Below are 24,555 nucleotides of genomic sequence, written 5' to 3'. Positions count from 1 at the left end.
CTTTACAAAGCAAATTTGTATCCATTGAGATTTGTAGAAGGCCGGTTTGGCATTGTGTAAGCCAGGTGTTAGCAATCAAAAGTTAGGCACATGGAGCTCACCAACTTTTCTGGACATTTAGAAGCAGAGTCGCCTTGGACTGTGAGATGGGTGGCATATAAATTTAATAGTAATAAATCTAACACAGTATAACGCTTCTCAAAATCTGTAGAGAACGTTCTATAGACTTTGGTAACATAAAATCCTCCCCATTTCCCCAAATAATTTTTTTGTAGGTTCCAGATTCTTAATGCAGATTTTTTTAAAAAAATCAGAAATGGTTTGTTTATATCCTGCCTTTATTATTACGTTATAAGTAAGGCAGCAAACATATACATTACACCTTCCACCTCTTATTTTCCACACAACAACATCCCTAAGTGATGCATTGGTATGAGAGAGAGGTACTGGCCCAAAGTCTCCCATCTGGCTTTCATGGCTAAAGTGGGACTTGAACTCACAATCTCCTGCTTTCTAATCCGGTGCCTTAACCACTAGACCAAACTGGCTCTGGTTTCAACCCAGTGTGTGCTATGTTGGTTGCCCTTGGCTCTTCTGTTGAAATCAGTATGAAAAGTTTGCTCAAACTAACTGACGTGCTTGTTGTGACCCCGACTCCCGAGCCTGTCCTAACAGAGGAGGAGGACTCAGAAGGTGATGGGGAGGAACTGACAAGGCCTCCCTCTCCAGGACCCTCCTTTCTGGCAATGCCTCAGGTTCCATCCGAAGGCCAGAAGGAACAGCCTGGGATGTGCCAGGAGGAAGGCATATCGGAGCACCCATTGATAGGGAGCGAGGATAATGAATCCTGGCTTGATCCCAGGCAGCGTCGGAGGGAGAAGCGTGCGCAGCAATGGAAGAGGCATGGGAGGGCCAGAGATTGAGCTGAATCACGGAGCCACGCCCCACCAGGAATAAAAGTGGGTGGGATTGCTCTTCAGGCTTTGTGACGGACAAAGTTAAACCCTGAAAGGCACATCATGATCTCTGAGATTCGGCTTGGATATATTTTGGACTGAACATTGACTAAACTCTTGTCTCATGGATAATTTGATGCTCCTGGAACGGACTGAAGATAAGTCCTCTTCTGCTTTATGGGAGTGAAAACGGTCTTGGCAGGCATTCGGCAGTTTGCTGCCAAAACCTTGGTCTGCCAGGAATTCTAAACTGTTTACCTAATAAAATATTGGCAGGCATGCTTGGTATTATGTTTGCCTGTGTGAGGAAGGGGGACAGAACAGTACTGCAGAATTCAGTGGGATGTACGTCCAACTAATTCAGTCTGTAGAAAGCATTAAAAAAGACAATGAGTATGCCAAGCTTGCCCTTTCTTTTAAGCTGTTTTAAGATGTTCTTGGCTGCCTTTTCCTTCCTACACCTACACACACACACCCTTGATGGACCAGAATTATGCCCTCCTCCTCCCCACCCCCTGCCTTCTCCCATATTTTTGTCCCACTTTGTTGTTCTCAGCATGGACGAAGCTTTCCTCTGAAATGTAAGAATAGCTGAGGCACTCTGCACACGTGCCACTTCCATTGTTAAAAACCCAACGCCCAACAGGGAGCGAAGCACTAAAAGTCTGCGGAGGAACACCTCCTCGCTCCCTTGAGGGATTCGCAGCCAAGCATGGACAGATGGAGCTCATTTAAAGCCATAATAAGCTCAAGAAGGCCGTGGTGCCCGGTCTCTCCGAGCCCCTGGCCGTGGGAGGCAGAATTCTGCCGGGTTTCCCATTAATGCAGAACAAATCGATTTTGGACGCCTCGTTGGGCCACAGAGCTGGGGCACAGGTGATCGTCCTTACATGTGGAATGAGTTTTCTCCGAGCTGGGAACGGGACTTCCAATTCCTTTGTGCACCACTGAAAGGCTGTTCGAACTTCATGAAAGAGGGTTTTTTCGGAGGGGGAGGGGGCTCCTAGACTCAGCCACTAATTAAAGCTGTCTGCCGGCCTCTCCTTTCTTCCTTCAGGTATCACCCGTGAAGAAGCAATAGAAGTTCTCAAAAAATGTCTGGAGGAGGTGAGTGACCTGCCTCAGCCCAGGAAACCAATGCAGTATTTGCTTCCCTTTGTTTAGCCAGGGCTTTTGCCCCTCTTCTGCTCCTGAATTCTCATCCCCTTTCCCCCTCCCCCGGAAAAAAATATTCTTGCCGGTAGGAGGAATCTCTCTAAGGCAGCCAGATGTGGAATTGGCTACCAGAGAAGAAACTTTTTTTTTTCTTCCTGATCTTCATTCTCTTCACGTCTTCCAGATTCAAAACTCCACATTTTCTTTTTTAAAAAAAGAGGGGAAAAGAAACAGCTCTTGCTATATTTCATGCTAATTGCCTGCCCCTCGGCCTCTTTTGGCCAAGAGTTTTGCCTGTTTCATTCTTATGTTCAGTGATGTGATCATTTTCCCTAAAAATGGGGGTGGGGGGGTGCACACTTAATAAGCAGGATTTGGGGGAAGTTTGTTCATGAGAAAGTATTTACTTATTTACATTTATTTGTTTACCTTTTTATGCTGCCCATTGCTATGTGACATTACTAAGAATCAGAATTCTCTGGCTGAAGGTGAAATTTTCTGGTTGCTATTGAGAGCCTCCTAAAATGCCATCAGGACTAGGAAAATCCCAGCTGCCTTCTCAGTATAAAACTGGTCCAGTAGCTGCTGTCACTCTTTTTTCTTTCTTGCATATTTTGTTAATTGGTTCAGAAAGTATTTTCTCATAGTATACGCTGTTGAATCTGGTGGTTGATGTAACAATTCTTTACTTTGACACGAAATAAGCTTGTCATGTTAAAATTGCCCTGTTTCTCTTCTGATCCGTTTGATCCACTTCAGTTTATAAGTAAGTTTCTCCGCCAATTTTACTGTCTACGTCAGTGTTTCTCAACTTTGGCAACTTTCAAATGTGTGGACTTCAACTCCCAGAATTCCTCAGCCAGCCAGGGGGGTTGAAGCCCACAGATCTGAAAGTTGCCAAGGTTGAGAAACACTGACCAAATTTAGAAGTGAAGGCACTTTGTTCAGTTTCAAATTGTGCATCATTCCTCCATCTGAAAAGAGGTAAATTCCTTGTTCTCTTTACCATCAGCATTGCAGAGAGGACAATACATCGTACTCCAGCGTTTTAATATAATTTGCAGGATACATTTTTACCGCCGGGCATTAAAGATGCACATGGAATGTAATTCTCTGTGCTGACTACCATAACTTCTCCGACATTCATAAGAGGAGACTGAGTTTGTTTTATGCCCCTTATGCTGCTTAAACAGAATTTTCAAAGTACTTTTCTTAATTTGTGAGGAGATGAAACCTGGCCCCTTTTCTGGATTCATTCCCCTGATAGGTTCAAGCTGACTTTAATTTCACAGATGCTTAAATATGGGCCATACAAATATGCTGTCTGTGAAATATAAAATAAGACCTTTTTAAAAAAAATTATTTATTTATTTATTTTATTATTCATATTTCTATGTCGCCCACTCTCCGAGGACTCTGGGCGGCTTACACCAAAGACAGTATACTAAATATCATATTGCCCCCAACAATCTGGGTCCTCATTTTACCCACCTCGGAAGGATGGAAGGCTGAGTCAACCTTGAGCCGGTGAGATTTGATCTGCTGAACTAGCAGTCAGCTGAAGCAGCTGCAGTACTGCACTCTAACCACTGCGCCACCTCGGCTCGATTCTTAAAAAGATATCTCTTTTTTTTTTTGCAGTTCTCAGTCAGGCTGAGATTTGCAGGGTCAGCGGTGTGATTTTCCATTTAAAAGCCCTCAATTCTGTGTAAAGGATGGCTCTTTGACTCACACCTTCATTGCACTCCCCTGTGAATGTTTTATGGGTCTTTGTTTAAAAGAAAAGCAACTTTCCTTGACTGAGCATGCTCCAGATATCTTGGGACAGCAATTCCCAGAATTCCCAGCCCTAGTTGGGGATGGCGGTGGGAAACCTCTGTTCTTCCTCCTCTCCATGTTTGCAATTTGATTCTAACCTGCTGAGTTTCTTAACTGTCAAAGCAAGGATGGAGGACAGTTTTAATAGATGGGTTTACTGGGGGGTTTAGGGCATCAGTGGGGCAAAGAAACAAAGAGGCTCCTGAGAAATAATAAAGATCTTAACCTGATTAGCTGCAAATGCTGAAACAAATGAGTTTCTCTCCCTCTCACAGATCCAAAAACGCTTCATCTTGAACTTGCCTTCTTTCAACGCCCGGTTTATCGATAAAGATGGTATCCACGAAGTGACCGATGTCCCGCTCCTGAAATCAGTGGCCTGAGCGTCCAGGCTCTTCTCCCTTTGCAGTCTCCGATTTCCTTTTTGTACTACTTGGAAAACCAGAACATCTTTCATTCTGTTTCCAAAGGCAAATAAAGATTTAATCTTTCATGGTGCTTCCCCCCCCCTACTTTTTAACTACTTTTGCAAGGTTTTTTGGAATGGTTTCTCATGCAGGGGTTTGGTCAATGTGTGTGTTTGTTTGTGTGTGTGTGTGAGAGAGAGAGAGTGCAAGCTATTGGCCTATCTGTAGTTGCTGGTTTTTTTAAAAAAATAAAGTTTTAAAATTTGTTTAAAAATTTAAAATAGCTTTAAAAATTTTAAAATCCATTTAACTGTGGATTAAGTTTCCATGAAATAGAAGTAAACAAAGCTCCCTTATTCAAATTGGTTTGTATCTCCCATTAAAGCACGGGTGTCAAACTTGCTCCGTCATGTGATGTTTCACGGCGTTTTTCCCCTTCGCGGAGATGCCGTGGGCGTGGCCTGCATGTGATTCATCCGGGCCGCGGGCAGCCAGTTTGATACCCCTGCATTAGAGCCTTGTTCATCAAACTACAATTGCTCGGGTACAGACACAGAGTAACAGTGGTGGGTTGCCCCCGGTTCAGACTGGTTCATAAGAACCACTAGTAAAACCGGCAGGAGGCCCCACCCACTGCCCCAGATGTCATTATCGGCGATCTGCGCATGCGCAGAAGCTTCGCATGCACAGAAGCAAGGCGCGTGCGCGATCCCATTGCGAACCGGTAGTAAAGGTAAGTAGAACCCACCCCTGCAGAATAACCATTTGTAGCTACTGTGAACTCAACAACAGAAACAGGCACCAATCCATCTGGCTCACCATGCCCCTAAATCAGTGTTTGTCAAACTCAGCAACTTCAAGATGGATGGACTTTAGCTCCCAGAATTTCCCAGCCAATTCTGGGAATTAAAAGCTACACATCTTAAAATTACTAAGGTTGAGAAACATGGATACTGTATACAGTATATTGTAGTACATTACTATACAACATTAGACATTGAGGCTAAATTGACAGAAAATGCTACAATAGTTGTTTTCGGTACATTTTATAAACCCAGCCATTGTCTTGGGGTATGTGAATCCTATCTATTCTATATCCTATCCTGTCCTATTCATCCATCTATCATTCATCATCCATCTATTCTATCTATCTTTATCTTTATCATCTCTCTATCTAATCTACATAGCCACCCCTCAGCAGAAGCAACTCTGGATGGTGTAATTAGAAGTAGACGCACTAAATTCAAGTTTTTCTTTTAAGTCAACATTTTCTGCCTTCAGTTGTTTGGTCTTGAAAGTGTGACAAGATTCTTGTTTTCCTTTGTCCTTTCTACTCACTGTCAGGGAATGCTGGGAGTCTGACTCCCAAATATCTCAAGAGTGGTCACTGATATTATAACTGGCAGTTCTTCCTAAACCAAAACAGCAAAGATGACCAATTTCCAACGCTGTTCCAATCCTCTCCTTTTCACCTTGAATTAAATGCCGCTCCTTTAATCAGCCTTTTAATTAATTTCACCACAGATCCCGGTGGCTTTCTGGGTATTTTGTCATCAGCCAGAAATCACAGATGCTTGGATGACACTGAGTTTTTTGGTCATGCTTTCTGTTCGTTAAATATCGGGCAGAAAATGTATTTAACAGAGCTGCAAGTCAAGATGATCTTTGTTGCAGATCAGAGGCAAGCGAAAAGCAAATTGGTGCACTTTTTTTTTTTTTAAAGTAAAACGTGTGTTGCACAGAGAATTGCCACTGTTAAATTGGATCGGCATCCTGTGTGTATAAATGGGTGTGTTTGTTTCATAGCTGGTCCTTCCCTACAGGCAGGTGATAGTTTTATGTATATTAATGATTTCACCCCCAAACAGCCTGGTGGAGTTGGATTAGAATGGAACATATGTTTTGCCTCAGGGCAACGGACCAACTATGAAATCCCCTCTGACTATAGATATGGGGATATGTTACGTTGGGAAAAGGCAGAGTTGCAAGCTCGGGGAAATTTTTTTAAAAAAAATAATGTTCCTGCATTAAGGTGCAGACAAAGAATTGCCCAGTTCTCCCAAGCCATTTATGTAAATAGAATACCATTTTATTTTACTTTATCCTATTATTTTTGAGCGGGGGAAAAAAAATCAAGCTTCAAGTTATACTTGAATTTCACTTGATTTTTTTTATTAAGACCCTTCTCTTCCATTCTCCTGATCAATTCAACCTTTTGTGTGCATGTTTTGAACAAAAAGAGAAACAGCTACAGGCAAAACACAGGAAATAAATAACTGCCATTTGTAATTGAACTGAGTTGTATATGCAGCAGAAGCTTTCCCACTCCCAAGGTTTCAAGAAGGAGCAATTGCCAATATTGGACCCGAGCAAAAAAGAATTAAGTTTATTCTATTTGTTTATATTAAATTTATACGCCACTCACCTCACTTCACAAAGCAACTCTAAAGTTGCTCTAGTTGAGTTTTTGTGTGTTGTGAAGTTTTGGGCATACCTTTCAGAAGCTTGAGAAGGGCAGTTCATGGCATGTCAGTCGTACCGTCTCAACATCCATCCTCTATGGACACCCTTGTCCCCACCTGCTAATTTTCCAGGGAAGGTGTGCCTTTAATTCAGGAAGTAGCAAACAGTCCTTAAAACTAGAAGCCATTGAGAATCTGATGCTGTCTGTCCTCCTTTTGCAATTTACCTTAAATTCCTGGACATCCGCTCGTTCAGAGGACAGTACATCTCATAGTTTCACAATGTATTAGATTGGAGTGGACAACCATGGCAACTTCAACTCCCAGAATTCCCCAGCCAGCCATAGCGTTAGATAAAATCTGTTGTTGGTCTTGGATTGCAATTTCCACACACCATGCATATTTTTTAAACAGACTGCACTTCTCTAATGGTCTCCCTTGGCCATCTTTGAAAAAAAAAAAAGATCAATCTTTTCCCCTGACTACAATATTGAATGTTCCTAATGAATCTTCCTAATGTGCTCCGTGATATTATCTTCATTCCCATTCCTAATAAATCCGGGGGTGGGAGGGGGGCGAGTTCTCTGCCTACTTCTCCTCTGCAAAGCTCCCTTCTCTGGCAAATCAATTTGCATTTGCATATAGGCAAAATTTGGCTTTTTTTGTACCACCGTATCTTGCTTTGCATTGGCTCGTGTGAAACGGCAGCTGCCAATTTAGAGCTCCATCACCGTGGAGGGATCCCCTTGAACTCCTGACGAGCCTCTCGCCATTCACCCTCTGCAAGGAATCCTCACCTGACAACACTTAATGACCATTTAAAGTGGCAACAGAACCTGAAAAAAGGATGACTCGGATTTGAAGTTCTGACAACTACCCTCAGTGAAGTGACCCCAGATCTTCAAATTTCTAGGTTCTATCATATCTCAAGACCTAAAATGGACACCTAACATCAAAAACGTCATCAAAAAAGCACAACAAAGAATGTTCTTTCTGCGCCAACTCAGGAAGCTCAAACTGCCCAAGGAGCTGCTGATACGGTTCTACAGAGGAATTATTGAGTCTGTCATCTGCACCTCCATAACTGTCTGGTTTGGCTCTGCAACCCAACAAGACAGACACAGACTTCAGAGGATCATTAGAACTGCAGAAAAAACAATGGCTACCAATCTGTCTTCCATGGAGGACCCGTATACTGCACGAGTCAAAAAGAGGGCTGTGAAAATATTTACAGACCCCTCGCATCCTGGACATAAAATTGTTTCAACTCCTACCCTCAAAACGAAGCTATAGAGCACTGCACACCAGAACAACTAGACACAAGAATAGTTTTTTCCCAAACGCCATCACTCTGCTAAACAAATAATTCCCTCAACACCGTCAACTATTTACTAACTCTGCACTACTATTAATCTTCTCATCGTTCCTACCACCCATCTCCTCCAACTTACGACTGCATGACTGTAACCTTGTTGCTGGTATCCTTACAATTTATATTGACTGTTTCCTAATATGATTTGATTGCTTATTTGTACCCTATGACTATCCTTAAGTGTTATACCGTATGATTCTTGACGAATGTATCTTTTCTTTTATGTACACTGAGAGCATATGCACCAAAGACAAATTCCTTGTGTGTCCAATCATACTTGGCCAATAAAGAATTCTATTCTATTCTATTCTATTCTATTCTATTCTATTCTATTCTATTCTATTCTATTCTATTCTATTCTATTCTATTCTATTCTATTCTATTCTATTCTTTTGGGTGCTAATGGCTACCAGCCCACATTTACAGCCATTTGCAGCGTTCCATAATTACATGATCGCAATTTACAACATCTGGTTTCCGGCCAAAAAAAAAACAACAACCCTGCCCATAGAAAATAATGGGTTTTATTTATTTATTTATTTATTTGATTTGATTTTTATACGGCCCTTAGGGTTCACTTAGCAATTGTGGCATTCAGTTAACCACCACTGCAAAAAAAAGGGGGTCATAAAGGCACAGTCATGTGATTCCCTGCTTAATGACTGCCATGACTTGGAGGCTCAATTACAGTTGTAACTCAAGGACTATGTGTTGTTTGGAAGAAAGTTCAAAACATCAGTCCTGAAACAGATCTTTGGGGAAGAGGAACCCCAGGATAAAATACGTTCTTCCTTTTCTGCCTCGTGGGGTGAATTTGGTTGTTAGGACCCAATGGGATAAAATGCAGCTGAGATATTTTTTTAAATCTACAACTGCAAGTTAAAAGTCCAAGAAAAATGCTCTTTATTGATGAAAACCGATCGTTCAAGGAAGCAGTGTCTTGAATAACCCCCAAGGCACCAACCTGCCCTTCAGATTAGCCCCCCCCTCCCCAGCCCTCTGTCCTTCCCACCCATCCCCTCCCTCAGCCACAGACCTGCCCTGGATTCCAGGTCAGGAAAGTTTTTTTGATACAGAGGCTGAAACAAGCCTTGTCCAAATCTTGGTTAATGAAATTAGCCACTCCGGAAGTGGCAAATACTTGTAATCCCAGAATGGGCCTTTTTATTTAAAAACAAGAGGAGGGGGGGGAAGTCAACCCTCGCATTGACATTCAAGAGTTTCCTCCCTTCCTCTGGGCAGCTGGCTCCAGTTAAGCTACACGAATGCACTTATTGGATAACTACTTAATAGCACATTAGCGTTGGACCAAATGGCTCAGAACGTCGTTTTCCATTTTTGAAGATGGCTCCATTTGCTGCAATGCCTTAACGGGGCTGAGGATGGAGGTGTGGGGGGCATCACAACTAGGATCAGAACCCGCTGGTGGGACACGGAGACAACCAGGAGAGGAAGCTGGCTCTCTTCTAAATCAACCATCTGGATTTGCACAGCTTGCGAGCGTAGGTTGTGCGCATGGGCGTTTGCACACCTAAGACATCGCACGCTCATTACAACTGAGCTGCGCTCAGCGCCTTGTGAGAATAAATCCATTCCAGATAGTTTTTTAACTCACAACTATAATGGAGACAATCATAAAGTCGTAAAGTGAATCACCCATGTGATCAGATTTTGATGACCCTTCTTTTTTGGTAGCGGTTGTTAAGTGAACTTTGTTTGCTATGGGGTGTTTCTGCCGATAGTCAGAAGTAAATATTGGGGTTGGTTGTTTTTGTTTTTGTTTTTGCAAAAATGTCGTAAATTGCGGTCATATGACTGGGACATTGCAAATGGCCATAAATGTGGCCTGGTTGCTAAGCGCCTTGGGACTGTGGGAGCAGGGAGTGACCATCAGAACTTCACAAGTGGGTCATAAGTTTCGAGGGGCTGTTTTAATTTCAGTCACTAAAGTGACCCGTAGTAAAATCAAAATATTTTTTTAAATGTTTATAATAACTGTAATGATTTAGATTGTTAAAATATATCCATCTAAGCAAAAAGGAAGAGAAAAATGGAATGATAATTTGGTTAGGATCTAAGATTTAAGTAACAGGTTTTTGGGGGTAATGGCATAATTGATAGAATTTAGAGAAATAACTGTATAAAATATTAAGTTGGGTTAATTGGAAGTTAAGAATTGTTAGTGATTTGTACTAATTTGTGACCGGATCAATGCTTCGTTTTGGAAAAGATGTGTTTTATGTTTGTGTTTAAAAAAAAAAAATTCCAAAAAAAAAAAAAAAGAACAAGGGGTTTATGTTGTACAAATCAAAGTCATTTTTCCTATAGCTAACTTTTATACCTTGCAGTATTATAACTCTATAATGATTAATTTCAAGTATTTAGTTTTCTAGCAGCGTTATGGCAGCATCTTATTGTTGCATTTAAATTTAATTTTATTCCTAATGTACGGGTCATCCTCATTTAGCAACCCCACTTGGGACTGGCAATTCGGGCATTAAGTGAAGTGGTTACTAGTGAAACTGTGACCATGCTTACAATCTTCAGCTTTCTTTTGCTTTGTGGACTTACAATGGTTGTAAATGCCAGGATTGCTTACTTTATTCATCACTGGCATAACTGCAAATGGTCACTCAGTGGGACAGTCACCAAATGAGAGCTTACCTGTACTTTGACATTTACTTGTATTTATATTCCCATCACTTCTATTCCACTCTACAACACAATAGCTTTTAGATGATTCATGGAGAGAGACCCTCTGGTGAAGGGAGGGAGGGAGGGAGGGAGGGAGGGAAGGAAGGAAGGAAGGAAGGAAGGAAGGAAGGAAGGGGGAGGGAGGGAGGGAGGAGAAGGAAGGAAGTAAAGAAGGGGAAGGAAGGGATGGAGGAGAGAAAGGGAGGGAAGGAGGAAAGAAGGAAAGGAAGGAAGGAAGGGGGAGGGAGGGAGGAGAAGAAGGAAGGAAGGAAAGGGGAAGGAAGGGATGGAGGAGAGAAAGGGAGGGAAGGAGGAAAGAAGGAGAGGAAGGAAGGAAGGGGGAGGGAGGGAGGAAAGGAAGGAGGGAGGGAGGAGAAGAAGGAAGGAAGGAAAGGGGAAGGAAGGGATGGAGGAGAGAAAGGGAGGGAAGGAGGAAAGAAAGAAAGGAAGGAAGGAAGGGGGAGGGAGGGAGGAAAGGAAGGAGGGAGGGAGGAGAAGAAGGAAGGAAGGAAAGGGGAAGGAAGGGATGGAGGAGAGAAAGGGAGGGAAGGAGGAAAGAAGGAAAGGAAGGAAGGAAGGGGGAGAGAGGGAGGAAAGGAAGGAGGGAGGGAGGAGAAGAAGGAAGGAAGGAAAGGGGAAGGAAGGGATGGAGGAGAGAAAGGGAGGGAAGGAGGAAAGAAGGAAAGGAAGGAAGGGGGAGGAAGGGAGGAAAGGAAGGAGGGAGGGAGGAGAAGAAGGAAGGAAGGAAAGGGGAAGGAAGGGATGGAGGAGAGAAAGGGAGGGAAGGAGGAAAGAAGGAAAGGAAGGAAGTAAGGAAGGGAGAGAAAGAAGTAAGGAAGGAAGAAAGAGGGAGAGGGAAAGGAGGGAGAGACCAAGGGAGGAAGGAAGGAGAGAAAGAGGGAGGGAAGAAAAGAAGAGGGAGGGAGCAAGGGAAGGAAGGAAGGGAGACAGTGGGAAGGAAGAAAGAGGGAGGGAGAGGGAAGGGAGGGAGCAAGGAAGGAAGGAGAGAAAGGGAGCGAGGGAAGAAAGAGGGAGGAAGAGGGAAGGGAGGAAGGAAGGAGAGAAAGTGGGAGGGAGGGAAGGAAGGATCTTTCTACCGTGTTTCCCTGAAAATAAGATCCTGTCATATTTTTTTTGAACCCTGAAATAAGCGCTTGGCCTTATTGCCATGCGCTCAAAAGCCCAATTGGGCTTATTATCAGGGGATGTCTTTATTTTGTTTTCCCCCAACTCTATGTATCTTCCGGCACTCCTGTTCCCGTTGGCACAATGGCTAACGGCAAAGGTCTTTGTTATGGTGCCCATCATTTAAGCACCTCAGGTCCCTGCGGCACTTTTGGCCAATCTAGGTTGCATTTGGGAAGTTGTGACTCAGCACTTTTACAATTCCATTAGGGTTGGGCCACGAGAAGCCCCAGGACCACATACAACAACTCTCCCCCCCCACCCCCCCCACTGCTTCGCTTTGATGTCCCCAGGATCTTTTCCAGCCTCACGGCTGAATTGTAGCAAATCACCGTGTCACCGTTATTAAGTAGAAAACGCCATACAGCAGCTGCGTAAGCCTTAGAATAGGCTTAAAACTTCAGGCAAAAGCCGAAATCACTCCCCTCCACTCCCGCCATTTACTGCCATAACAAAGTACAGGTCTGGAGATGGTGGTAAATAAAAAGAGATTTTATTCAGATAATAACGGTGACATTTTTGTTGCGTGGAATTCATACATCTATTGCAGCTTTTCCAGAGAAACCACAGGAAGTACAAAAGGCAGAGAGTGGGAAGGGGAAGGAGAATACCAAATGTGCTGAAATGTCTCTTAATTTATTTGCATTGCAAACTGTAATCCATGCTACCCTGTTGTGCGTTCCGAAACCTTATTCCCGAAAATTGCAAGAACTGACTTATATTTTTCATCATAACATAACAAAAATAAAACAAACCCCAAACCCCATAGAAATCCCAACTTAAAATCATTTTAAATAATGCACACCGGACATGTTAAAACTTTTTTTATTTATTTAATTACACATAAATAAATATATACAGATTTCATTATAAGTTCCGTTTGGCCTCTCCTTCAAGGGCTAGTCTTGTGCTTCAAATCAATTATTAATTTATTATTCCGTTATTTAATATTAAGAGCATGACGAATGTTTCAGAACTTGGGATGGGAGGCTGGATTAGACTACCTCTCTCACTGTCAGTCTGGAGAAGCTGAAATGACACTTTGATAGATGAGAGGATGCCTAAGAGCAGGGATTTTCTCCCCTTTAGTGTTGGGGTGGGGGCAGTGGTGGGTTTCAAATTTTTTTACTACTGGTTCTGTCGGTGTGGTTTGGTGGGCGTGGCATGGCTTGGTGGGCGTGGCTTGGTGGGCGTGGCAGGGGAGGGATACTGTTAAATCCCCATTTCCTCCCAATCAGCTGAGACCTGGGAGGCAGAGAATAGACGGGGGCGGGGCCAGTCAGAATTTTTACTACCTGTTCTCCGAACTACTCAAAATTTCCGTTACCGGTTCTCCAGAACTGGTCAGAACCTGCTGAAACCCACCTCTAGGTGGGGGCTACCAAAAGGTGGCTCTATCAGCACCTCCACCATGAGGTCTAACTGGACCCCAAAAAAAATCGGTAAACAAAGTTGTACAACATTTTCCAAGATTGTATAACTGGGAAGTTTTTTCCGCCATGAGACTGTAGCAAAGGAAAGCCATGTCAAACTTTCGGAACGGTGATTTGTAAGATCATGATTAAAAGAAGTGCTGATGGAGCCTTCTCTATCTGGTGCAGATGTCCAGGCCTGTTGCAGGAGTCAAAAAAAAAAAACCAAATCCAGTACTCTTTGACTCTAAACAGGCCTTGATTCTGAAAAGACTTTCTACCTGAAGACCTCTTTGTCTTGGCTTTCTCCTTGGCAATGCTGCCTGGAACCTCCCAACCTTTTTTTCTGAGCATGGACTTTTCCAAAGAAAGACATAAAATCATCAAAATAATTGCACATATAACCAGGCTTCCAGTCTCTCCTATGGAAAATCAGAGGTGTCAACCCAAACCACTAACTAATGTCTCCTCGTGCTGAGGTTGGCTCCGCCCATTCTTCTTCTCCAATCTTCTCTTTTTCACTGACTTGGTTTCAAAAATGCATCCGTCACAGTTTGGAAAACCTGGCAGGAGAAAGAAGGTTGATCATCTCCTTCCTCCCACCCTCCGCAACACTTCCAAGAGTGTTGAAGGACCTTCCTGTCTCTCACGTCCTGGAAATGGGAAGGAACCCTCCGATGGGGAGACGTGGCGGGTCACACCCTGCAGAAGGGGTCATTTCCGATGCTTAACATCCTTTTCTGAGGTTTTGGAGTCGCCAACCGAGTGACCGTTGCCCGTGCTGTTCATGAACATTTTGTCGAGCCCTTTGAGGGACTCCACCAAGTAGTTCTGGAACGCGGTGAGCGCCGCGCAGATCGCCGGCCCTCCAAAACCATGGGTGATTAAGCTGAAGTGCGTCAAGCAGCTTTGAACGCCAGGTTCCAAGATGAGTGTGGGGCGGCTGTTTCCCAAAGGGGAGCGATCTTGAGCCATCATATCAGCAAACTCTTTGCAGATTTGCCTGGAGTGAGAAAAAGGGAAATGAACAGAGAATCAGAACAGAGCGGGAAGGGACCTTGGAGGTCTTCTAGTCCAGCCCCCTGCTCAAGCAGGAGATCCTAGGACCGTGATGGCGAACCTATGGCGCGTGTGCCACAGGTGGCACGCAGAGCCCTCTCTGCTGGCACACAAGCCATCGCCTAGCTCAGCTCTTCTGCGCATATGTGCGTGCCTCCAGCTGGGCAGCTGATTTTTGGGTCTCTGGCAAGGGGGCGTGGTGCATGCACGAGGAGGGGCATGTGTGCATGTGTCGGTGGTGGCGAAGCACAGGAGGAAGCAGAGCGCTCCCCCATGGCCTGTTTTTGGTCCCAAGAGGCTTCAGGGAGGCCTGCCAGGTCCAAAATGGGCCGAGGGAGGTCACACACGCATGCACAGGGGAGCACAGGGGGGGGTCGTGCACACACGCAGGGGGGTGGGAGAGCATGGGGGGTCGCACAAGGGAGAGGTAGTGTGGGGGTGATGCATGTATGCGCAGGGGGCAGGGCACATGGGAGGCATTGCATTATAGGTGTGGGCACATGCGCGCATGAACCCTCCCCTGCTCCCACCCACTTTTGGCACGTGACGGCAAAAAGGTTAGCCATCACTGTCCTAGGAGATCCAGACAAGTGACTGTCCAGTCTCTTCTTAAACATCTCCAGGGATGGAGCAGCCACAACTTCTGAAAGCAAGCCATTCCACTGATCCATTGTTGATTTCACTGACATAAAATTTCTCCTTAATGCTAAACTGGATCTCTCTTTGATAAGCGGCATCCATTCCTTCTTGTCCACTTGATTAGGTGGAGTACTACCTATATTTTTAATGATCAGTGCCATGGAGAAGTCTGTATATTTATCATTTGCCACCTGCAACTACTCCTATCCTTCCATGAAATATTCCCAATATTTTATGAAGGTGTTTTATAAATGTAAATTTATATTTATAAATGTAAATGTAAATAAAAATAAAAAGGGGGTGCAGGATAAAAGAAAGAAAGTGGGGGGAAGCATTGACTTCTGACTCTTTCCAGTACAGCAGAGTGAAATAGTAACTAGATTTACAGCCTCAGCTTTTTGTATTACATTTAGTTACTATAAACTATTTCTATAATTACGCAATTATTCAATCTTCAAACAATATTTCCTTTTTTTTTTCCATTTTGCGTATAAAAAAACCCAGAAGTGATCCCCCAATGGAAACAGGACTGAATAAAATCTTCTTTGTTTAAAACAGTTTACTTTCCGCCAAATCTACTTTTTCCCATCCGTTTTTTTTTTCCATTGTGAGAAATAATATAGCTTTCTATGAACACTTATTGGATTTTCTGCACTGTCATCATGCATAATTGCAAAAACGTGCCTGTTATCCTTCAAGCTGACTTTGATGCTAGCTTGCCTTCCACCACAGGTGGGATCCTATTACTTACTTGGTTGCTAAAAGCATGTTTTTCCGGGCGTGGAGCTCGCTGGGATCCGAGTGCTGGCGGCACAGATATTCCGCTGCTGCCTTGGCTGGGAACTCTGTTTCGCACACATAGCCAAAGTCTCGAGCGAGATGAACAGCCTCCCCTGGAAAATTAGAGCACCCATAAGAAGGAAAATCAAGCTGGGATGGTACAGGTCAGAGGTGGGTTTCAGCAGGTTCTGACCAGTTCTGGAGAACCGGTAGTTGAAATTTTGAGTAGTTCGGAGAACCGGTAGTAAAAATTCTGACTGGCCCCACCCCCATCTATTCTCTGCCTCCCAAGTCCCAGCTGATTGGGAGGAAATGGGGATTTTGCAGTATCCTTCCCCTGGAGTGGGGAGGGAATGGGGATTTTACAGTATCCTTCCCCTGCCACGCTCACCAAGCCATGCCATGCCCACCAAAGCCACACCGACAGAACCGGTAGTAAAAAAATTTGAAACCCACCACTGGCACAGGTAGTCTCAACGTATGACCACAATTGGGACCAGAATTTCCATTGCTAAGTGAGTTTTGCCTCATCTTACGACCTTTCTTGCCACAGTTGTTGAGTGAATCACTGCAGCTTTTAAGTGAGTAACATGGTTGTTAAGTGAGTCTGGCTTCCTCATTGACTTCGTTCGTCAGAAGGTAGCAAAAAGTGATCACATGACCCCGGCTGGGACACTGCCACCGTCATAAATATATGCCAGTTGCCAAGCATCCAAATTGGGGATGATGCAAGAGTCATCAATCCCCTTTTTTCAGTGCCACTGAAACAGAATAACAGAATTGGAAGGGACCTTAGAGGTCTTCTAGTCGGATCTCCTGCTCAAGCAGGAGGCCCTGTACCATTTCAGACAAATGGCTGTCCAGTCTCTTCTTAAAAGCCCCCAGTGATGGAGCACCCTCAACTTCTGAAGTTGTTCCACTTCAAACAGTCAATAAATGAATGGTTATAAGCAGGGGTGGGCTTCAAAAATTTTAGCAAGGGGTTCTTTGCCCGGTTGCTGTGTGGGCGTGGCCTAGTCAGCCTCCTGCACCACAGTGGTAGGGGGGCTTTTTTGCCCTCCCCGGGCTCCGGAGGCTTTCCTCGAGCCTCTGGAAGGGCAAAAATGGCCTCCACAGGCTCCGGAGGTCCTCTGGAGACTGGAAAAGGGTCTTTCCGAACTTCTGGTAGGCCCGTTTTTTGCCCTCCCCGAGCCTCCGTGCATGCCCTCCACTTACCTGCATCTAAAACAGGCCGCGTGGGGATTCCTGGGAGGGGCGGGATGGGGCGGGCGGGGTCAGCCAGGAGTGGGATTTGGGGGTTCTCCGAACTGCACAGAATCTTAGCTGGAGGTTCTCCCGAACCCCTGTGAACCCCCAGCAGCCACCCCTGGTTATAAGTCAAGGACTACCTGTTACCATTTTCTGCATTTGAACCAATTAACTGATTAGATCAATTGTACAGCATCAGCATCTCAGACTCAAGCGTGAGAGTAGTCAAGGCTTCGTAAACTGCTGTTGTGGTCCGCCAGCAGCCTGCGGAGCTGGTAGCGGAGTCAGACAGCGATGAGGCTGAGGAAGAACATGGGCTAGTCCTGGAGGCTGGGGAAGGCCTGGATGAGGGCCTTGTGTTGGATGCAGAGATGGGGCCAGGGCCATCGGGGAGTGAAGTGCGGACTCCGGAGCCTCCAGAGACTTACAGCAGAGAGGCAGAGGAACAGGAGGAGCCTGTTCCTAATGCACGCATGAGAAGAGCTGCCAGAAGGCAAGAGCAGCTCAAGCAAAGAGGACAACTTGGGAGTAGGGCCAAGAAATGATTGGCCCCACCCCTAAGGTTTAAAACAGACCAGCAACGGCGTTTGGGCTTTGCCAGAAAACAACATTGGTAGCTTCGTCTTCTTCTTCATCTACGTCTTGCATTTATTTTTGTATCTGTGACTTCTGAACGTTTGCCAAGAAAGGCCTTTGGCAGTTTGCCTAATTGGACCAAGGTTTGCGATAGGACTGAGGAATTTGTGTTGGGAGGAATTTGCTTTAATTTAGTTGAACGACGCTGGGAATGAAGTAATTCTCAGCTGTTCGAATAAAGTTTGTTTGTTTTTTCAATGACTGATTTTCCTATTACTTACATGGGCCTGGGTCACAACAACTGCCACTAGGGCATCTCACTGTGTCACCCAGCCCAGTGAGATCCAGAGGGTTTGGAGACTGGGCCGTAATCAGCGTCTGCACTAAAAGGAACTCTTGTCATAATAAGAGGAGGCATGTCAAGATGTCATGACCCAGGTCCTGCCTGTTATGTCACAAAAGGAGCGGGGAATTTACAACACAACTCACACTTTTGTCATTCCCTCCCCTTCTGTAAGTGTCCATCTGGCCAGAGCAACTGGGAGCTGCAGTGACCCAACCCACTCAGTCACAAAAAAAGCTAACCAAGGTTTATACTAACTCAGCCAATACAGCTGCTGCGGCTTTAACCAACCTGGTTAAATGTAGAAGACACCAACATTGGTTAGTCTGGACGAATATTGTTTTTGTTTTTTTAAAAAACTGTTTTCAACTGGTTTTTTGGAGGTTGTGTTTGAATTATGTTGGCTGTTTAGCTTTGCGTTTTAATTGTGTGTGCTGCCCAAAGTCCCAGGCATGAGATAAGCAGTCATATAAATTATTACGTATTTATTTATTACTAGAGTTCTGTGCTGCCCATTTTGCCAAGGCAACTCCAGGTGGTTAGATAAATAAATTTAATTAGATTCAATTAGAGAACCAGATACCATAAATCATTAAACAAATATGATGCTACCGGTACCAGATTCCGTGTCAGGTTTTTTTGCCATAGACTAACATCACTTTCTGATCTCCATTTTGGATGAAATGCGCTGCATAAATATAGACCATCATTCTAAAAAGCAGAGCTAGTTGTCAAGAGTTGATGGGGTGCATCTCGTCAAATTATGCCCCGTGGGGGGAGGGGCAAGATAAATAGGGCCACCACCGCAGAGCCATCAGGACGTAGAGTTGGGGGAAGACAAAGAAGGAAGATTGGGCTGCTGTTGTTAGGATTGGAAAAGGAGAATTTGGTTTGAACTTTCCACTGACTTTCAGTGCTATTATTGCTGTGGCAGAATTAAAACAAAAGACAATACTGTAATGCCACTGAAGCTTCTTATGCTATTATTTTTACTTACGGTATTTATAATTTATTTCATTATTTTTGTTTTACTATTTTATTATCCTATTTATATATTATTTTATTAATCATTTGTTTGTTTTTTTTACTTTATATATTTAAATTTTACTTTGTTTTATGATGGTATTATTTTATTATAGGTAAAGGTAAAGGTTCCCCTTGCACATATGTGCTAGTCGTTCCTGACTCTAGGGGGCGGTGCTCATCTCCGTTTCAAAGCCGAAGAGCCAGCGCTGTCCGAAGACATCTCCGTGGTCATGTGGCCGGCATGACTCAACGCCAAAGGTGCATGGAGTGCTGTTCCCTTCCCACCAAAGTATTCCCTATTTTTCTACTTGCCTTTTTTACCTGCTTTCGAACTGCTAGGTTGGCAGAAGCTGGGACAAGTAATGGGAGCTCACCTCGTTACGCGGCACTAGGGATTCGAACCGCTGAACTGCCGACCTTTCTATCGACAAGCTCAGCGTCTTAACCACTGAGCCACCGCATCTCTTTGTTTTATTATATTTGCATGTTATTATTTATTAACATTTTATTTCATTATGTTGCATTATTTTGTTTTTATTTGGCTATTTGTATTCTACAAAGGAAAAATGCATAGGCCGATGCTGTCTTTGTCACAAGTATACTAGCTATGGATTTATATATAGGTAGCCCTCAAGTTTTGTCCTATGGTTGTAGTTCGTGACAGTTGTAAAGCAGGTCAGTCATGTGACTGAACCAATTTAACCATATTTTTTTTGTGGCGGTGGTTACATGAATCGCTGTGATTGTTAAGCAAACCATTGGAACTTCAAATATGCGTTGTAAGAACCTTCCAGGTAGGTCTGCTGGAACCTTGAATCGTCACTAACAACTGGTTGTAAGTTGAGGAATACATGTGTCTGATTGTGTAGGTATATGTATGTAGTATGTGTGTGTAGGTATTTATGTGTGCGTGTTGTATTTCTACCTCACATTTCCTTCAATTGATCCAGGTGGTACACAGTATAGATCAGTGGTTCTCAGCCTGTGGTCTGCAGACTCCTGGGTGGCCGCGATGTCATTACAGGCGGTCCGTGAAGATATGAAAAAAATGTTATGATTTAAATCTTGAGTTAGGTCTTGGGGGTCGGTGGCCAGAAAAGGTATTTAAAGAAGGCCCATGGTGAAGAAAAGGTTGAGAACCACTGGCATGGAGTATTCTCTATGTACACTATGTATCTATGTATCTATGTATGTGAAAATATCTACAGACCCCTTGCATCCTGAGCATAAACTGTTTCAACTCCTACCCTCAAAATGACGCTATAGAGCCCTGCACACCAGAACAACTAGACACAAGAACAGTTTTTTCCCGAACGCCATCACTCTGCTAAACAAATAATTCCCTCAACACTGTCAAACTATTTACTAAGTCTGCTCTACTATTAATCTTCTCATCGTTCCCATCACCCATCTCCTCCCACTTATGATTGTAACCTTGTTGCTGGTATCCTTACGATTTATATTGACTGTTTCCTAATATGATTTGATTGCTTATTTGTTCCCTGTGACTATCATTAAGTGTTGTACCTTATGATTCTTGACGAACGTATCTTTTCTTTTATGTACACTCAGAGCATATGCACCAAAGACAAATTCCTTGTGTGTCCAATCACACTTGGCCAATAAAGAATTCTCTTCTCTTCTCTCTCTCTTCTCTTCTCTTCTCTTCTCTTCTCTTCTCTTCTCTTCTCTTCTCTTCTCTTCTCTTCTCTTCTATTCTCTTCTATTCTATTCTATTCTATTCTATTCTATTCTATTCTATTCTACACTTCCATTTTATCCTTAGAACAGTCTTGTGAGGTAGCCTGGACTGAGTGAAATGATGTCTCCTTGTGTGGTTGGACTTGAATCGATCTCCCCAGACCTCTGGTCACCTTCTTATATTGGCTGCCTTTCTCACAAGATTGATAGGCATCAGCCCATATAACCATGAGAGCTAGCACCTTGTAGGATTCGTGCCCTGACCTGATAGCTGATTCTGCTCAGAAGGACTGGCGAGAGGCCCAGATCTCGCACCGAGAGGTAGAGAGCGAGGCCAGCAAGTAGGTTAACACATTATAGGATGGATGGCTTAACCCGAAGCACAGCAGGGGGAGGGAAGATGAATTAACTCTGTCTGCTTAACCAGAGTTTGGGAGCTGGGTGTGATCGATTGCCCATCCGTTCCGATTACTTCCACAGCAATGCCTGAAGCTGGATCAATTTCACCAATGCAGGGGCATTTCCACAGAATGATGGATCCCCCTCCTGACTGCAGTTGCCCCAAGGAGATCCGGGGCTTCTGTGCAAAGATGATGTGGACAGGCCGAGTCTCCCTCCCACACCCCATCCTGTGCATGACAGCAGTAGCAGATGTCACCCCCTTACCCTAAGCCAGTACTGGTGCCCATGCACAAGTCCTGGGATAAATGCTCTGCAGAAAATGTCCTATGCCCTTTTTCCTACTAGAAGAGAAGAGAAGGGAAGGGAAGGGAAGGGAAGGGAAGGGAAGGGAAGGGAAGGGAAGGGAAGGGAAGGGAGGGAAGGAAGGGAAGGGAAGGGAAGGGAAGGGAAGGGAAGAGAAGAGAAGAGAAGAGAAGAGAAGAGAAGAGAAGAGAAGAGAAGAGAAGAGAAGAGAAGAGAAGAGAAGAGAAGAGAAGAGAAGAGAAGAGAAGAGAAGAGAAGAGAAGAGAAGAGAAGAGAAGAGAAGAGAGAGAGTTGGAAGGGACCTTGGAGGTCTTCTAGTCCAACCCTCTGCTTAGGCAGGAAACCCTACACCACTTCAAACAAATGGTTATCCAATCTCTTCTTAAAAACTTCCAGTATTGGAGCATTCACAACCTCTGGAGGAAAGTTGTTCCACTGTGCTCATCTCCATTTCAAAGCCAAAGAGCCAGCACTGTCTGAAGACGTCTCCGTGGTCATGTGGCCGGCATGACTCAACGCCGAAGGCGCATGGAGCGCTGTTACCTTCCCACCAAAATGTTCCCTATTTTTCTACTTGTCTTTTTTTTTAACGTGCTTTCGAACTGCTAGGTTGGCAGAAGCTGGGACAAGTAACGGGAGCTCACCCCGTTACGCGGCACTAGGGATTCGAACCGCTGAACTGCCGACCTTTCGATCGGCAAGCTCACCATCTTAGCCACTGAGCCACTGCGGTGGAACACTAAATAGGAGATGTTTATGTTGCCCACCCCTCTCTGGCCTGTAAGTGCTAACTAGGGGTGAAAATCCTCCAGTCCGCCCACCCTAAATGCACTTTCCTGGAGTTCATTTATCCTGAAGAGCCCTGCAAATAGAGGGCTGCCATTTAAGAATTCTTCAAAGGAATGGTAGGACTTTGTGGGGGTAGGTCTTATTGTCCTTGGGCAAACAAGCGGTCATCTGTCATTTATAGTGACCCCCCCTGATCAGCAGTCAATGACAGCTCCCAGCTGTCTGGGCTGAGCCCAAAATGCTTGTTTTCCCTGCCCTCCTCCTGCTCCTGCTCCTCCTCCTCTTCCTCCTGCTCCTCCTCCTTTTCTTCTCATGGAAATAAACCATTCAGGAGCATCCAGTCCCAAAGCTGCCTTCCAAGAACAACCTCAGCCTCCCGCAACAGCCCGTTTCATCTGCTGCCATCAAAGCAAAGGGGCTTCCTTCTGTTCTTCTCCAGCAGCTGCCCTTTCCGTCACAATAGACCGCAGAACTGAGACCGTCCCAAGCACAAGGATGGCCTTTCTTACACCATCAAAGCCGTCCAGGTGACAAACTCCTCCGATGGGAGTTTGTGACAAGCGGAGAAATCCTGCAGCCTTTTCTTCCCCCTCCACCGGTTCTCACTCAACCTGGTCAAAGGGCATTGGCTTTCCAAGAAGAAAACATGGGTGAATTGTCCAGGGATGGAAGCAGGGGTGAAATGCTCCCGGTTCGGACCGGATCGCCCGATCCGGTAGTGATGGCGGCGGGTGGTTCAGAGAACCGGTAGCAAAGATCCCCGCGTGCCCCCACCCCACCATGCCCAGCTGAGCCGCACAATCATCAGAGGCTTTTGTTTTTTTACTTTTAAAAGCATTTTTTCTACAACTTCTTCCACCGAATAAATGCTTTTAAAAGTAAAAAAAAAAAAGCCTCTGATGATCGCGTGGCTCAGCTGGGATCGTCAGAGCTTTTTCAGAGCATTTTTTAAACCACCTCTTCCCTGGAAGAGGTTGCAGAAAAAAATGCTTTAAAAGTCTCTCTGCCGATCAGGCAGCTCAGCTGGGATCATCAGAGAGACTTTTAAAGCATTTTTTTTTACAACCTCTTCAGCAGAAGAGGTGGTTTAAAAAATGCTTTGAAAAGGCTCTGACGATCCCAGCTGTGTTGCCCGATCGGCAGAGCCTTTTCAAAGCATTTTTTTGCATTTGCAGAAAAAATGCTTTGAAAAGTTAAAAAAAAAAAAAAAAGTTGGCCACGCCCACCCAGTCACATTACCCCTACCACCACCAAGCCACGCCCACAGAACCGGTAGTAACAAATTTTACATTTCACCCCTGGATGGAAGCATCATGATGTATGTACAGGCAGTTCTTGACTTACAACAGTTCATTTAGCGACCATTCAAAATTATAACGGCACTGGGAAAAAAAACTGACTTAGGACCATTTTTCACACCCTTACGACCGTTGCGGCATCCCCTTGATCACATAATCGAAATTCAGATGCTCGGCACCTGGCTCAGTTGCGGTGTCCCAGGGCCACGTCATTCCCCCTTTGCGACTTTCTGACGAGCAAAGTCAACGGGGGAAGCCAGCAACCCCATTGCTACCTTAACAACTGCAGAGATTCACTTAGCCACTGTGGCAAGGAAGGTCGTAAAATGGGGCAAAGCTCACTTAGTGACTTAAAATTTTGGGCTCAGTGGTGAACGTAAGTCATGGGCTACCTATATTTCCAGGAGAAATATCACTTTCACTGCTAACTTTTTCCGGACCAAGTGGCCAAAGCGAATGCGCACACGCCTGAACCCCCCAAATGCAATGCCCCATGCATGCGCCCCCCCGCACATGTACACATGGCACCCCTGCATGCGCCCCCCACGCGTGTGCATGCAGCACCCCCGCATGTGTCTCGCCCCCCCATGCATGTGTGGCAGAGACCCAATGACCAGCTGGCTGGTGGGAGATGTGTGGCGAGAAATGGCCCATTTGCCGGCTTCCAGTCCCAGCAGAAGTTGGCAACCGGGCCGTTTCCGGCCTCCAAAGGGCCTCGAGGGGGGTGGGGTGGGGAAGGCCGTTTTCGCCCTCCCCAGGCTCCTAGAGAGGCTCTGGAGCCTGGGGAGTGCAAAAAATGGGTCTGCCAGGCCCACTGTGCCATCATGTGCCAAAAGCGGGGGGAGTGCAGGAGCAGGGCGCATAGAATTATGGGTGTGAGCACATGTGCACGCAACCCCTCCCCCGTGCTCCCCCCCCGCCTTTGGCACG

The 24,555-nt window shown here is 44.9% G+C and overlaps 2 protein-coding genes across 2 annotated transcripts in view; one reads left to right on the top strand and one right to left on the bottom strand.

Moving 5' to 3' along the window:
- PSMB2 (proteasome 20S subunit beta 2) overlaps positions 1-4,422 on the top strand; it is a 28,847-nt gene extending 24,425 nt beyond the window's left edge. The window contains exons 5-6 of the mRNA XM_070949584.1: positions 2,014-2,063; positions 4,205-4,422. Of these exons, the coding sequence (XP_070805685.1) occupies positions 2,014-2,063; positions 4,205-4,312 (158 nt within the window). The 3' untranslated portion in view covers positions 4,313-4,422. The remainder of the gene's footprint in view (positions 1-2,013; positions 2,064-4,204) is intronic.
- A 9,675-nt stretch (positions 4,423-14,097) lies between these two features.
- Positions 14,098-24,555, bottom strand: part of TFAP2E (transcription factor AP-2 epsilon) — a 62,081-nt gene continuing 51,623 nt past the window's right edge. The window contains exons 4-5 of the mRNA XM_070949248.1: positions 15,911-16,052; positions 14,098-14,464 (exon numbers count right to left, since the gene is read on the bottom strand). Coding sequence (XP_070805349.1) covers positions 14,176-14,464; positions 15,911-16,052 — 431 coding nt within the window. The 3' untranslated portion in view covers positions 14,098-14,175. The remainder of the gene's footprint in view (positions 14,465-15,910; positions 16,053-24,555) is intronic.

This window comes from Pituophis catenifer, unplaced genomic scaffold, assembly GCF_029215685.1.
Source record: "Pituophis catenifer annectens isolate HBS135680 unplaced genomic scaffold, rPitCat1.0.hap2 SCAF_9, whole genome shotgun sequence".
Taxonomy (NCBI): domain Eukaryota; kingdom Metazoa; phylum Chordata; class Lepidosauria; order Squamata; family Colubridae; genus Pituophis; species Pituophis catenifer.
Note: the sequence above shows the minus strand (reverse complement) of the source record. Positions and strands in the feature narration are given on the sequence as shown.